The 16,846-nt window shown below is 37.1% G+C and overlaps 1 protein-coding gene across 1 annotated transcript in view; it reads left to right on the forward strand.

Annotated features, from left to right (window-relative positions):
* LOC105521077 (zinc finger protein 736) overlaps window positions 1-16,846 on the forward strand; it is a 44,195-nt gene that overhangs the window by 13,711 nt on the left and 13,638 nt on the right. Inside the window, exons 2-3 of the mRNA XM_011955118.1 lie at window positions 11,848-11,974; window positions 12,476-12,571. Coding sequence (XP_011810508.1) covers window positions 11,848-11,974; window positions 12,476-12,571 — 223 coding nt within the window. The remainder of the gene's footprint in view (window positions 1-11,847; window positions 11,975-12,475; window positions 12,572-16,846) is intronic.

Raw genomic sequence — 16,846 nt, forward strand, 5'->3', positions numbered from 1 at the left:
ATTTTTTGTATTTTTAGTAGAGACAGGGTTTCACAGTGGTCTCGATCTCCTATCCTCCTAATCTGCCCGCCTCAGCCTCCCAAAGTGCGGGGATTACAAGCGTGAGCCACCATGCCCGGCCAAAAGTTGATTTTTTAAAAAAAGTAAAAAAATAAATACCTAAAAGCAGGGGTATTTGTGGTACAAAAATTCATAGTAAACACATACACACAAACTATTTGAAAACAACATAATCTTATCTCTTAATGCAGTTATATTCTGCTTTGGTACTTATATATTATAAAATATAGATTAATGGCATCATTACCAAAGGCTTCCATCTATTTCTACCACATATCCATTGTTGCTTATTTGTTCTTTTTTTTTTTAATTCGTTCATTTTCCAACAAAACTGGGATAAATATATCTTCATGCTCATGCTATAATAATTTCTGACAATATACCCTGAGTTACTCAAAAGGAAATGGAGTTGTTTTGCTGATGTTTTTGACACTTGGGTCCATCATCTACAACAAATAACATAAGAGGAACCAAGGACACGTGTATGCCTGTGAGTCACTCAGCATGTGTCAGGCAGGCCCTGGGCTAAAGGGAGGCTCTGTTCTACTGCACACAGACTGTCACACTGTAAATTGTTCTGTGATTCCATGTTTCCCCCAAGGTCAACAGGAACTGAGGACACATAGGAAATAAGTTATGAGGGCAGATTCCTTCTCCCATTTAGCTACCAGTATGAGATTCTGCCCCCCCCCCCCCGCCCCGGACACATGCACACTATGTAATAATGTGCTCACACACCTCTTAGGACCAATCTCCATGCTCACAAATTGCATCTACATTTTCTTTGCCCTAGAGTTTTCAGCCAAATACAGGTGCCTAGAGGACTTTACACTTAATCCCTGTCCCCAGATCCTAAATCTGTGGCTATGATCTGCTCCATCCAGTCAACTGGGCTTCTGAGTCACCTGATCATAGTCTCTTCTACCTGCATAGACACAGAAATAAGCCAGAGCCTAACCGTTTCTGAGTCACTATCTGTAGCACAAATTAGTCTTTTCCCTAACTCTGGACTGTCCCCTGCCCATAGGTCCTGTGAAACTAAATAATTCAAAATTTAAGCTGTTTGATACTCTAAATTATTCCGGGCCTTAAATGAATGTAAATACAAGATCTGGGTAATGTGACAGGCAGCTGTAACAAGGCAGCTCTCACCTTTGTTTTTCTGTTTATGGATTACACCTACGTCTACATCTGCATTCTTTTGTCAGGTGTTGTAAATGGATGAAGTGCCCCATGGAAGACCTCTTTCCCCTTCACTATTGACTTTCATTGTAGATTAACTTCCCTCTTACCTATGGCTATTGCACTGTCTTAAGATGAAATGTTAAAATACACTCTTAGGTTGAAAAGGAGAGAAAAACCAGTTGGAAAAAAAAAAAAGTTGGAAAAATACACTGTAACCGATTAATTTTTTGCAAATCTTAAACCAGGCTTGTATAGAAAACGTTGTCATCTTGTTCAGTTTCTTTGTTTTTTGCCTGTAGAAATAAGAACTTAACTTTCAGCTATGAAGCACTCATCTTGTTTCACTAGAGCCATTGTCTCCTGGGTGACTGTTTCTCGCTTTTCACTTGAATAAACTCTAAAATTGGATTTTGAGGCTTTGTTGATTATTAAGATTATTTCACATTAACAGTTCTTCATAGCATCTTTCTTCTGCCTTTACTTCCTGACTAAACCCTCTTTCATGTGAAAAATTATACCCAATACCACTCCTCGGGTACCTGATTCAGATGCCTACTGGAAATCAGATGTCCATGAATTCAAGGTCATGGCCTTAGACTTGGCTGTTGTAAGGGCAAATACAAATTAGAAATACCAGACTTAATTATCCAACTTGAAGATAAGACATTTTGCTCTCCTTTTAAAAAATAATTTTAGAAAAATTTTATATGTAAATTTATTTGTGTCTATTAAATATATGTACATCATTTAAATAGGTAAATAGGACTTTGTCAGTCTTCTAACTTAGAAATGTCTTTCTGTAGGATCTGGAAACCATTGCATTGAAATGTAAATGGTTTACCTTTCTGTCGGATGGTAGGTAAATTCATAAAATATTATGAAGTCAAGGAAAGCTTATTTTGCTTTTGAATATAGCCAATTTAAATTTTCATTGAATATACCCAATATACATATAGGCTTCTCAATTACCCAGTTAATTTAGGATGAACTATATATGACAAATTATGCCGTTAAGTCTTCTACTTAGACTAAATGTGGTGATTTTTATTTCTGTTTTTGTAATCTCAGTAGATTGCCTATGATGGATATCACATTGTGGTTTAATTATGTAAAAAAAAAAGTAATTTTCTTTGTCTTCTACCATTTTAGAGTATCTCTGAGGTTGGAGATAATTTTGTTTTTAATTATGTTTCCCAAACACTGTACAGAATTACCAGACAGGATATAAACACAGGAGGTGTTCACAAGGCTTTAGTTCAGAGAAGCTTTTCTCTCTTTGGCTTGCCCCCAAATCTGCAGGCAGAATATTTATCTGCGTATTTTTAATACACAGTCCCTTCCAGAGCAGTTCAGCCAGATTTGTAGAAAAATAGCTTCACAGCATAGCAATCAACCATTCCAGCTCCATCTTTCAATGCTTTTGGCACCTTCAGACCTGAAAGTAATTCCAACACCATGGGACCCTGAATCTCAAATCTTTAGCCAATGGGCTAACGTTTTGTAAATTTTACCTTTTCAGAAAACTAACTTTTCATTATGTTTCTTTTGAATTTTTGGTTTTATATTCATTTATGTCTGCTATAGTTTTTATTGTTTTCTTCTAATTTTGGGTTTGGTTTGCTCCTTTCTAGTTCTGTATGATACCTCATTGGTTTATTTGGAGATTTTTTTAAACTGTTTTGATGTAGGCACTTACTGCTATAAACCTTCTTAGTACTTCTTTCATTGCATTCATAGTTTTGTTACGTTTTCATTTGTTTCAAGAACATTTAAAATTTTTTTCTTAATTTCCTTATTGGCCCACTAGTCACTCAGGAGCATATTTTAATTTTTCTGTGTTTGTGTAGTTTCCAAAGTTTTTTCTGTTAGTGATTATTAGTTTTATTCTATTATTGTCAGAGAAAATACTTGATATAATCACATTTGGGGGGAGATTATTTTGAGAGTTATTTTGTGACCTAACTCATGGTCTATCCTTGAGAATAATTCAGGGGCTGAAGTGTAGCATTTGTATTCTGTAGCTTTTTGATGAAATGCTTTGTAAATGTCTATTAGGTCTATTTGGTTCATAGTGTAGATTAAGCTCAATGTTTATTTGTTGGTTTTACTATCTGGATGATCTATCTACTGCTGAAAGTGAGTTGTCGAAGTCTCTGTTGTATTGGAGTTGATCTCTCTCTCTTTAGCTCTAATATTTGCTTCATATATCTGAGTTCTCCAGTGTTAGTTGCATATAAATTTGCAGTTGTATTCTCTTGCTGAATTGGCCACTTTATTATAATAACTTTTGTTGTCTCTTTTTATAGTTTTTGTCTTGAAGTCTGTTTTATTTAACATAGCTATTCCTCTTTTTTGGTTTCCATTTGCATGGAATGTCTTTTTCTGTCCCTTTATTTTCAGTATTTCTGTGCCTTCATAGGTGAAGTGTATGTCTTGTAAGAAATAAAGTGTCAGGTCTTGGGGTTTTTTTGTTTGTTTGTTTTAACCCATTTGGCCAATTTGTGTCTTTTGATTGGGGAGTTAATTTATATTTAGTGTTGTTATTAATAAATAAAGACTTACACCTGCCATTCTGTTATCTGATTTCTTGTTGTTTTGTGGTCTTTTCTCTCTCCTTTTCGCTCTCCCATTCATCCTGTCTTTCTTTTAGTAAAGATGATTTTTTCTAGTGGTATGTTTTAATTTTTTGATTTTATGTATGCGCGTCTATTACAGGTTTTTTTTTATTTGAGGTTACCATGAGGCTTGCAAATAACATCTTACAACCCATTATTTTAAACTGATGGCAACTTAACCCTTATTGTAAAAAGGAACAAACAAGAAAGCAAAGAGAAAACTAATAAAAACTACAGTTTATCTGCCAACTTTTTAACATTTTATTGTTTGTATTTATATCTTATACTGTCTATGTCTTAAACTTGTTGTGGTTAGTATTTTTAATAATTATAACTGCCTCAAAAGTAGAAATATGAGTTATGGCCTTAAGGAGGTAGAGAAAGAGTTATTATTTTTAATAATTACAAGTAGTTATAGACTAATCTTTCAGTCTTCTCAAAATATAAGTAGTTTTACACACCACATTTATAGTGCTAGAAAATTTTTTCTTTGTGTCCTTCATATACCAGTGAGTTTTGTACCAGATGTTTTCTTATTGATCATTAATGTCCTGTTTGTTTAGATTGAAGGACTACCTTTAGCATTTTTTGTGGGACAGGTCTGGGGGTGTTAAAATCTCAGCTTGTTTGTCTTTTTTTTTTTCTTTTTAATGGTAGAAGGATATTTTTGCTGGATGTATTCTAGGATGAAAGTTCTGGCCTATAAGATTTCCACTGAAGAGTCCACTGTCAAACATATTGGTGCTTGTTTGAATGTTATTTGTTTCTTTTCTCTTGCTGCTTTTAGAATCCTTTATCTTTGACCTTTGAGAATTTTATTAAAGATCTTCAGGTCGTCATACTTAAGTGAATTGTGGTTGGTATTCTATAACCTTCTTGTACTTGAATACTAATACTTTTTTTTTTTTTTTTTTTAGATATGGGAAGTTCTCCTTATCCCTTTGAATAAACTTTCTACCCAGAACTTTTTCTCTACCTCCTCTTTAAGGCCGTATTTCTTGGAGTTGCCCTCTTGAGGCTTTTGTTGTTGTTGTCTCATCTGACTGTATCTTTTCAAATAACCTGTGTTCAGACTTACTAATTCTTTCTTCTGCTTGATCAGTTCTGCTGTTGAGAGACTCTAAGGCATTCTTCAATGTCATTTGAATTTTCAGCACCAGAATTTTTGCTAGATTCTTCAAAATGATTTTAATCAATTTATTAATTTATTGGATCAGATTCTGAATTTTTTTTGTTGCTGTTGTTATTTTGAATTTTGCTGAGCGTTTTTGAATTTCCTGTCTGAAAGGTTACATATCTCTGTCTCTTAGGATTTGCACACTAGTGCCTTATTTTGCTCATTTAATGAGGTTGTGTTTTCCTGAATAGTCTTTGTGGATGTTCATTGATGTCTGGGCATTAATGAGTTAGGTATTTATTTTAGTTTTTGCATTCTGGGCTTTTTAATACCTGTCCTTCTTAGAAAGGCTTTCCAAGTATTCAAAGGGAATTGAGTGTTGTAATCTAAGTCTTTGATCATTGCAGTCATATGTGCATTAGGGGACACCCCAAACTGAATAACACGGTGATGCTTGCAGACTTGTAGAGGTACGACTTTGGTGGTCATAGGTAAGATCCAAGAGAGTCTGTGGGTTACCAGGCAGACTCTTTTTCTATTTTTTTACATTCTGCCAAATAAATAGAATCTTTCTCTCTCTCCATGCTGAGCTGCCTGGAGCTGGGGTGGGTGTAACACAAGCACCCCTGTGGTCACCATCACTAAGACTACACTAAGTCAGACCCAAAGCCAGCACAGGACTGGGTCTCATATAAGGCCCACAGTGACCGCTACCTAGCTGCTGCAGATATTCACTCAAGACCCAGCTTCTCTTCAGGAGGTGGTGAATCCAGCCAGTCTCATGTCCTTTCCCTCAGGGCAGTGAGCTCTGTTACCCACCCTGGGCTGGGGGTAGCAAAATGCCATTTGGTAGCGAGAACATGGAGTCAGAAACCTTAGGAATCTACTTGGTGCCCTATTCTGCTGTGGCTTTGCTGGCACTGAGGCCATGAGACAACATCCTTCCTACTATTTTCTCTCCTTTCTCAAGCATAATAAACCACTCCCCATGACCACCACCACCCAGAGCCCACAGCAAGTATTTCCAGGCTACTGCTGATATCCACTGAAGACCTAAGGGATCTTTGGTCAGCTTGTGGTGAACTCTGCCCGGCCTGCTTCTTTTGCTTCAGGGAAGTGAGTTTTTTTCTGGCCTAGGATAGTTCCAGAAATGTCATCCAGGAGCCAAGGCCTGAAATCAGAGACCTCAGAAGCTGTCTTGTTACAGCTGTCCCACTATGGCTGAGCTGGTAATCAAGCTTCAAGACAAAGTCTCTTCTTCCCTCTCTTTTCCTCAAGCAGGAGTCTCTCCACATGGCTGCCACAGCTTGGATTGCACTGCACTGGGTCTCACCCCCTGAAGGGATGCAGCAAGTACTACCTGGTTACTGCTGATGTTTATTCGTGGCCCAAGGGCTCTTTAGTCAGCAGGTGATGAATCCTGCCAGAACTGGTATCTTCCCTTCAAGGCAGTGTGTTCTCTTTTGGCCCAGGGTATGTCTAGAACTGTCACTCAGAAACTAAGTCCTAGAATGGAGGCCTCAGGGCTTTTCTGGTGCTGTATTCTACTATGGCTGAGATGATGTCCCAGTTGCAGGACAAAGTTTTTTTTACTCTTCTCTCCCCTTTCCTCAAGTAGAAAGAAAGATTTTCTCCTGGAGCTGTGAACTGCGCTGCCTGTACCTGGGGTAACGGCAATGCAGGCACTTTCTTGGCCATCCCAGTTGACATCTCACAAGGTCACATGCACTTCAAGTTTTCTGGCTCTGAGCCTAGCAAAGCACCCAGTGGCTTAGACTGCCTTTCAGGTTTATTTAGAACCCCAGAGTGCTTTAGCCCATGGTGGTGGGGCTACCTGAAACTCAGGTTTTGATTACTGAAATGGACAATTCCTCTCTGACTAGGGCTAGTCTGAGTGCTTCCTCTGTAGGTTCTGGCTGAATTCTGCCCCATGCTGCTTTCTGCTGTGACAGGCAGCACTGAGTTTTACTGCAAACTCTCACAATCACTGCACTCTCCCTTCTGTAAGCACATGGATTTTCTCTCTGCCAGGCTGCACTGCCAGGGAATGGAGGAGGGCTGCTGTTGGCAATTAACGGCTTTCTTTTTTACCCTCTTCAGTGCCTCTTTGATGCTAAAACTAGGTCCTGTGATCACTCCCCAGAGGTTTTGCTCTTATGAAGATGCTTCTTATTGGGATAGTCATTCTATTTGGTGTTTTATCTGGGGGATGATTGCTGCAGGGTGTTTTTTAGTCATCTTGCTCCACTTCCCCTGCAGCCATGTTGTTTGAATTAAGTGCCACATGTGAGGCTAAGGTGAGCCCAGGGTCAACCATGAGTGCTTTCAGATACATTCACAAGAGGTGAGTTTAGCTTTAGTTCCAAATGAAGATCATAGAGACTGCTCTGCTTGGGTTTGGTAGGGGCAGGTCAGTGCGGCCCATATTCCCATTGCTGCAGTGGAAATTGCTGGCATCTATGGCAGAGAAGGGCAACTGAGTGTTGGAAAGGGGAAACTCACATTTTGGTTTTTATGTAGGACTTTACTGGTTCTGATACTGTCTTGTGGTAAAGGACAAAGGCAGACTTTATCTGCAATTCTAGGTCCTTCTGCCTGTGGGTGTGGTTATTTTGGGGGAAGGAGTTTTGCTCATGCTTCAAAGGCATATTCTCAAGAAACAGGTGTAATTTGTGCAGATACTCACACCTGGGAAGGGATCACTGAGAAGGAGAAAAGGAAAGAAATGGCTTATTCTGAGGTGCATGTGTCTCAGGTCAGAGACTGTCCACTTTTTCTCTGAAATATCATGTGTGTAGAACTTGCAAATGTTTACTTCTCTACTATCGGGGGAACCTGCCCCCAATATTTCAATATAGGTTCCTTCTATTTTCCATAAGTGTCAGCCGGCAGAGAAGTAAAGAGAAAGTACAAAGAGAGGAATTTTACAGCTGGGCCATTGGGGTTGACATCACATATCAGTAGGACTGTGATACCCACCTGAGTCTCAGACCAGCAAGTTTTTATTAAGGGTTTCAAAAGGGGAGGGGGTGTAAAACAGGGAGTAGGTACAAAGATCACATGCTTCAAAAGGAAAAAGCAGAAAAAAGATCAGATGCTTCTGAGGGAACAGGACAAAAGGCAAAACAGAACTACTGATAAGGGTCTAGGTTCAGCTGTGCATGTGTTGTCTTGATAAACAACAGAAAACAGAGTTCGAGAGCAGAGAACCAGTCTGACCACAAATTTACCAGGGTGGAGTTTTTCCCTACCCTAATAAGCCTGAGGGTTCTGCAGGAGACCAGGGTGTATCTCAGTCTTTATGTCAAACACATAAGACAGACACTCCCAGAGCTGCCGTTTATAGACCTTCCCCCAGGAGTGCATTCCTTTCCCAGGGTATTAATATTAATATTCCTTGCTAGGAAAAGAACTTAGCGATATCTTCTACTTGCACGTCCGTTTATAGGCTCTGTGCAAGAAGAAAAATATGGCTCTTTTTGCCGGACCCTGCAGGCAGTCAGATCATATGGTTGTCTTCCCTTTTCCCTAAAAATTGCTGTTATTCTGTTTTTTTTCAAGGTGCACTGATTTCATATTGTTCAAACACACATGTTTTACAACCAATTTGTACAGTTAACACAATTATCACAGTGGTCCTGAGGTGACATACATTCTCAGCTTACGAAGATAACAGGATTAAGAGGTTAAAGACAGGCATAAGAAATTACAAAAGTATTATTTGGGAACTGATAAATGTCCATGAAGTTTTCACAATTCATGTTCCTCTGCCACGGCTCCAGCTGGTCCCACTGTTTGGGGTTCCTGACTTTCCGCAACACTCTACTTGTGATGTTTTGCCTTATCAGTTTAACTCCTTTTTCACTTTTTATTCTCATGATATTCAAGGGACTCTGAGAAATATTTTTTCCTTATATACTGGAGTCTTCTCTTTGTTCTCCACATCCCAGCTTTTAATAAACCATGAAAATATTGTCACCATGAATTTATACCTGCAACATTACAAATGTTTCTTTTGTGGCTGTCGAACATGGAAAGGTGTGGAGGCCCAAGATTCCTGTTTGAGATGGGATCAGGTCCTTGGTTATCAGTGAAGAAGGAGACCATGTACTGTTTAGCTTCCATTAAATATATGCAAAACTGCTTATAAAAATGCACATTTAATGAGAATGGTCTTTATTGCCCAGGATAACTCAGAAAGTTCTGAATAAAAAACAGAAGAGACTTCCTCTCTAGGATTCTAAAACAAGGAAATACAAGAGGACACAAACAAATGGAAAAGAAATTCCATGCTCATGGATAGGAAGAATCAATATCATGAAAATGGCAATACTGCCCAAAGTAATTTATAGATTCAATGCTATTCCCATCAGGCTACCATTGATTTTCTTCACAGAATTAGAAAAAATACTTTACATTTCATATGGAGCCAAAAAAGAGCCCATATAGCCAACACAATTCTAAGCAAAAAGAACAAAGCTGGAGGCATCACACTACCTTACTTCGAACTATACTACAAGGCTACAGTAACCAAAACAGCATGGTACTAGTACCAAAACAGATATCTAGACCAATGGAACAGAAGCCTCAGAAATAACACCACACATATACAGCCATCTTATCTTCAACAAACCTGACAAAAATAAGCAATGGGGAATGGATTCCCTATTTATAAATGGTGCTTGGAAAACTGGCTAGCCATATGCAGAAAACAGAAACTGGACCCCCCCTTCCTTACACCTTGTACAAAAATTAACTCGATGGATTAAAGAGTTAAATGTAAAACCTAAAACCGTGAAAACACTAGAAGAAAACCCAGGCAGTACTGTTCAGGACATAGGCACGGGCAAAGACTTCACGACTAAAACACCAAAAGCAATGGCAACAAAAGCCAAAATTGACAAATGGGATATAATTAAACTAAAGAGCTTCTGCATAGCAGAAGAAACTTTCATCAGAGTGAACAGGCAGCCTACAGAATGGGAGAAAATTTTTGCAATGTATCCATCTGACAAAGGACAAATACCCAGAATCTACAAGGAACTTAAACAAATTTACAAGAGAAAAGCAACCCCATCAAAAAGTGGGCAAAGGATGTGAACAGACACTTCTCAAAAGAAGACATTTATGTGGCCAACAAACAAAAAAAAGTTCATCATCACTGGTCATTAGAGGAATGCAAATCAAAACAACAATGAGATACTATCTCACAGCAGTTAGAATGGTGAGCATTAAAAAGTCAGGAAACAGATACTGGTGAGGATGTGGAGAAATAGGAACACTTTTACACTGTTGGTGGGAGTGTAAATTAGTTCAACCATTGTGGAAGACAGTGTGGTGACTCCTCAAGGATCTAGAACCAGAAATACCATTTGACCCAGCAATCTCATTACTGGGTATATGCCCAAAGGATTATAAATCATTCTATGAAGACACATGCACACATGTGTTTATTGTGGCACTATTTACAATAGCAAAGACTTGCAACCAACCCAAATGCCCATCAATGATAGACTGGATAAAGAAAATGTGGCACATATACACCATGCAATACTCTGCAGCCATAAAAAAGAATGAGTTCGTGCCCTTTGCCGGGATGTGGATGAAGCTGGAAACCATCATTCTCAGCAAACTAACAAACTTATAGGAACAGAAGAACAAACACCACATGTTCTCACTCATAAGCAGGACTTGAACAATGAGAACACGTGGACACAGAGAGGGAAACATCACACACCAGAGCCTGTTAGCAGATGGGGGCAAGGGGAGGGAGAGCATTAGGACAAATACCTAATGCATGTGGGGCTTAAAACCTAGATGATGGGTTGATAGGAGCAGCAATCCACCATGACACATGTATACCTATGTAACAAACCACGTTCTGCACATGTATCGCAGAACTTAAAGTTTAAAAAAAAAAAAAGTTTAACCCAAAATTAGAGATTACAGAACATGGGAGATATTTGTAGCTTAAATTTTGCTTAAAACTGATGTTTCTTCATGACTAGACTATTTATATTAAGTTGACCCTTTTTGTGTTAATGTTGATAATAGCACAGTAGTCTTGTATCCTTTGTTAATCAGCACCTGATACAAATTTCTTTTAATATAGTTGATCTTTATTTACTTGGTAAATATGCTCTCTGGCAGATATTTTTCACTCCAGTTAATTATTTTTCTCTTTATTATTGATAGGTACCTTGGGGAGTTTTATCAAGTGATGTGCAAGAACAAGATTAAACCATATTTAATCTGATAGCTCTTCTTTCTTCTTACCTTCTCTTTGCATATAGCTTGCTATGGAAAATGAAGGCTCCCATCTTTCTTTACTGGTCAAATAAACTAAAAACCTAGGCCGTGCCACTTACTGAATTTTTGACAAAATATTCTTGGGCTAGAAGCAGTGATATCACTGGCAAACTTCTTAGAAATTTGGAAACTCAAGCTTTACCCTAGATCTTCAGAGTCAAAATCTAGGTTTTAACAAGATCTCCTGTTCATTGCTGTACACAATAAGATTTGAGAAGTATGCTTTTACTTCACCATGAAGTTTCCATATGGGAACTATAGACAGCTTATCTTGTATTATGTAAATATAGCATTAAGAAATGTACATGCCTGTGTTAATGTCCTTTATTTTATACAGTATCACCAAGAAAAGTATTGCACATACACTGGTTTCATGATCTTATTCCATCTTTTCTTAGAGGTAAAAATACAGTAGAGGATATTTCTGTGCTAGAAAGTATCCTATTGAATAACTCCAGTAACTCATATAAGTCAGAACCAGCTCTCTTTACTCTCATTTTACCTGATGTCAAATCAAGAATTCTTTCTATGGTCACTTGGTAAATATGTTTTGTTTTCCAGGGAGTGTTGACATTCAGGGATGTGGCCATAGAATTCTCCCCAGAAGAGTGGGAATGCCTGGACTCTGCTCAGCAGTGTTTGTATAGGGATGTGATGTTAGAGAACTACAGAAACCTGGTCTCCTTGGGTGAGAATAACTTCAATATACAACTCATATTCTACATTAAATGTTTTATTTTCTTCTTTTTTTTTTTGAGGTTCTGCTTTGCATAAATAAGTTTCAGAATCCTGCTTCAAAAAGAAAAAATTGGCTATCTGTTGAGGTAGAAAATATAATCTTCAAGATGTTTCATTTTAACATTAATCTTTCCCTTTTTTGAGCTCATCTGTATACTTCAATCTAAATTAGCGGTGATATCAGAAATTTAGTAGCATGAAATATTGTTACCCACACCTAAAAATGCATTTTTCATGCTGATTTTTGATTCAGTATTACTGGGCGATAGAGCTAAGAAGCACAAATTTAAAATACTTTCTAAATATTCTAAAGTTTCTGTTAGGAAACAGTATATTTAAATTAATTTTCTAGAGTCTTCTATAATGTTCTTTCTTCTCTACTGAGCACAGTACTAGATTGGTAATCGGATTATCCTAGCAAGAGTCATGTTATTTTTTTCTAATAAAACAGGTCTTGCTATCTTTAAGCCAGACTTGATGACCTGTCTGGAGCAAAGAAAAGAGCCCTGGAAAGTGAAGAGACAGAAGGCAGTAGTCAAACACCCAGGTAGGTGGGAGTGAATGAAGCAAATGACACAAATGACGGAACCCAATGTCAAAGAGGAAGCCAGACCTTTGCTTCCAGAAACTCTGCTCCAGTGGAAATAGTTTCTGAGAAGCCTTCATTTCTTTCTCTTGCTTTAACATAGGGACATTTTTTGTCCCATTCTTGTGAATTTTCCAAGCACTGTACTTCCCCTTCAGTAATGTGTGTGTGTGTGTGTGTGTGTGTGTGTGTGTGTGTGTGTGTCTGTGTGTGGTTTTGTTTTTGTTTTTAATTTACAGTAATAATGAAAGTCTTTCATGGCTTAAAAGAAAATGGGTGATTTGACTGCTTTTCCATTGCTTTGGGGAAACAGCAATATCTGTATTTTTGAGAAACTCTATATTAAACCATTTTTTAAGTTCTCTTTTTGGATAATGTCTAGATATATAAGTTTTGGGGATATTGTAATTTGGATCAGAAATTCCAGGTACACCGCAAGAAGATGTATGCTTCCTGCTTTATAATTTTCTATTCTATGGAGCCTTCAAATGTGATTTTACAGAAATTTATACTCAGTAATTATATCAAAACACTAAGCATCTCCCTGAATGAAACAAACTCTAAAATTGTGTTACGTCAAAATGTTATTCTTATATAAACAAATGTTGGTAAATATGGCCAAATTCCTCAACTGTATGTAATATAGTTCAATGTATCTACTTCATACATTTATTAAATATACTATGTCACTGGGGAGCTTAAAACATTGCTGAGTATATATATATATATATATTTTTTTTTTTTTTTTTTTTTTTTTTGAGACGGAGTTTTGCTCTTGTTGCCCAGGCTGGAGTGCAATGGCGCAATCTCGGCTCACTGCAACCTCTGCCTCCCAGGTTCAAGTGATTCTTCTGCCTCAGCCTCCCTAGTAGCTGGGATTACAGGCATGTGCCACCACACCTGGAGAATTTTGTATTTTTAGTAGAGACGGGGTTTCTCCATGTTAGTCAGGCTGGTCTTGAACTCCCAGCCTCAGGTGATCTGCCTGCCTCGGCCTCCCAAAGTGCTGGGATTACAGGCATGAGCCACTGCGTCTGACCTGCTGAGTACATATTAAACTTCAATTTTAACTTTAATTTGAATTTTAAATGACATCTTTTTGTGATTTTTGTTTAGTATAAAGCTTACTGTGATTGTGTCATTCATATGTATATATATAAACACATTTATATATGCATGTGTATGACACACACACACATATAATCCCAGTAACGTGAATTTTTTTCACAAATAATTGAATACCTATGTATTACATACAGTGTATTGATTTTATATGTGTATACATAATGAAATGATTAATACAATTAAATTAATGAAAAAACACATTTGTGACCTTACGAGTTACCTTTTTTGTAGTGAGAACAATTAAGATCTCTCAGCACGTTTTCAGCATACATAACAGTATTACTTTCAGTATTCATAAAGCTGTACCTTAGGTTACCATAACTTATTTGTCCTTTAACTGAAAATTTGTACCATTTGAACAACATACTCCCCTTTCTTCACCTCCAGGGCCTAACACTCACCTCTATATTCTCTTCTCCTAGGAGTCCAACCTTATTATATATATTCTCCATAGAAATGAGATCATACAGTATTTGTCTTTCTGTTTCTGTGATGTTTCACTTGGCATAACGTCATCTAGGTCCATCCGTGTTGTAGAAATGGCAGGGTTTTATTATTTTTTATGGCTGAATAATATTCTATTTTGTACATATACCATGTTTATTTTTGTGTAGTCAGTGTCCACAAACACTTGAGATTGCTTTCATATCTTGATAATTGTGAAAAATGTTTCAGTGAACGTGGAGGTGCAGGTATTTCTTTGAGATAGTAAATTTATTGTATATGCCGAAATGAGATAGCTGAATTGTATAGTAGTAGTATTAAATATTTTTGAAAAGAACCTACATACTGGTTTTCATGTCTCTAGAAAATTCCACGTCACCAAAAGTGTACAGCATCTTTTCTTTAATATATTGTTGTCAACACTTGTTATAAGTCTTCTTCTTGATATTAGCAATCCTAACAGGTATAAAGTAATATCTCACAATGAATTTAATTTGCATCTGCCAGATTGGTGACATTGAGAACCTTTCTATATACCTGCTACCCAATTGTATGTTTTCATTAGTAAACATTTATTTAGTCCTTGGCTTATTTCTAAATCTGTTATTATTACTATTATAGTTGTTGCCTTTTATTTGCATGAGTTTCTTATATATTTTTGATACTAACCACTTATCAGATATGGTTTTCTTATTCTGTTTTCTCTTGATTCTGCAGAAGTGTTTTAATTTGATCAGTTTAATTTATTTATATTTGCTTTTGTTGCTGTACTTTTGCTGTTGTATCCAAAAATTCACTTCAAGACCAATATTAAGGTTTCTTCATATGTTTTCTTTTAAGATTATTAAGAATTTATGTCATACATTAGAGTCCTTATTTTATATTTAGTCAGTTTTTAAATATAGTGTAAGAAAAGTGGTCTAATTTTATTATTTTACTTGTGGATATTCAGTTTTCCCAGCCCCAACCATGGAAGAGACTGTACTTTCAGCATCCTCAGTGGTTCAGTGTCAAAGATAAGTTGATCTTAGATGAATGGATTTGTTTTTGGGCTCTCCATTCTGCTCCACTGATACCGGTGTGCATTTTTATGCACAGATCATCCTGTTTTTGTTACAGTAGTCTTCAAATGTAGTTTAAAATCAGAAAGTATAATGCCCCTAGCTTTTGCTTTTAATCCTCAAAACTGCTTTGGCTATTCAATGTTTTTTGTAATTCCATATAAATTTTAAGATTGTATTTTCTATTACTTTGAAAAATTTTACTAGAATTTTAATAGGGCATTTACTGAATCTAAATTTTCCAATTTTATAGACTAATTTCAGCAAGTACAAATCTTCTCTTGGGTCAATTAGCTGATAGAATCTTTTTGTGTATGCAGTGGAGAGGGGTTATACGTGGGTCACATGGCTGCTGCTTGTTCTGTTGCGGAGTTTGCCTTTAGTGGGTTTGTTACCAGGAGCCTGGGTAGTTGTTAATCCTCTCTTATTTCTTGGCAGACTGAATTGCCTTCAGGACTTTGATCTGTAGGGCCAGCACCAGGGCCAGTGTTCTGCAGTACAGTTGGTATATGGTGTGCCTGATGTGTGTTTTTTACTTAGTATGTGGCAGGATTTCCCCAAGTAACACTTTGAGTACCTAGGTTGGCAGAACTTGCCACAAACTGTGACTATCAGTGCTGAAACTGAGTCACTGAACTGTTTCAGAGAGCACAGTAAAGGCCAAGGTCTGCAGACCTACTGCTATAACCACAAATAGGCATCTTTCTCTGGGTCTCTGATGTGCAGAACCACTCCTAGGCTATGGCTGGAAGGAGGTGGAGATGGTTATGGAGTCACTACAGAATTTTAAGTCAAGTCAAAATAGGTGAACCATTTCTTGGCCTGTAGCCAAAGACCAAGAGTTTTCAAGTTTTTCACCTATATGAGGACCTGCCTTTTCAAAATGACTCCAGTCAATCTTTAGTTCTAACAGGTCTTAAAACCCTGTCCCTGAAAAACAAAATTATTATAAAGGTCTCTTCTTTGAGAAGGGGTCTCACTATATCACCCAGGCTAGTCTCAAACTCCTGGCCTAAAATGCTGCTACTTCTGCCTCCGCCTACACAGTTGCTGGGATTACAGATGTGAACCACCATGTCTGTCAACATTATGGACTCCATGTTGTATTTCTTATAAGACTGTTTTAGGGGTAATGAACACGCTTACCTTTGGTTCATATTAGAAAGTCTTTATTTTTGTCTTATTTTTTAAGTAAATTTCTCCCAGATTAAGTATCCTTGGTTGGTAGCAGATTTTTTTCATCACTTTGAAATTTAGGAAGTTTTAGTGAGTCCCTTTTTTCTTCAAATCACCTCTCTACCACTTTCCCTTGCATTCTTCTTCAAAGACTCCTTTCATGAATATATTGGTCTCCTTAATCATATCTGATAAGTCACATATTCCATGTTGATGTTTTTCAACTTTTTTTATTTTATTTTTTTCATGACTCTATAAATAACATGTCTTTAGTTTTCTGATTTTTGTTTTCTGATCATTCTGTTGTGGCTCTACAAAATTTTTCAACAATTATTTTTCTGTTCCACAATTTCCTTTTTTTTATAATTTTTTTATTATTATACTTTAAGTTCTAGGGTACATGGGCACAACGTGCAGATTTGTTACATAT

This window comes from Colobus angolensis, unplaced genomic scaffold (genome assembly GCF_000951035.1).
Source record: "Colobus angolensis palliatus isolate OR3802 unplaced genomic scaffold, Cang.pa_1.0 Scaffold395, whole genome shotgun sequence".
Taxonomy (NCBI): domain Eukaryota; kingdom Metazoa; phylum Chordata; class Mammalia; order Primates; family Cercopithecidae; genus Colobus; species Colobus angolensis.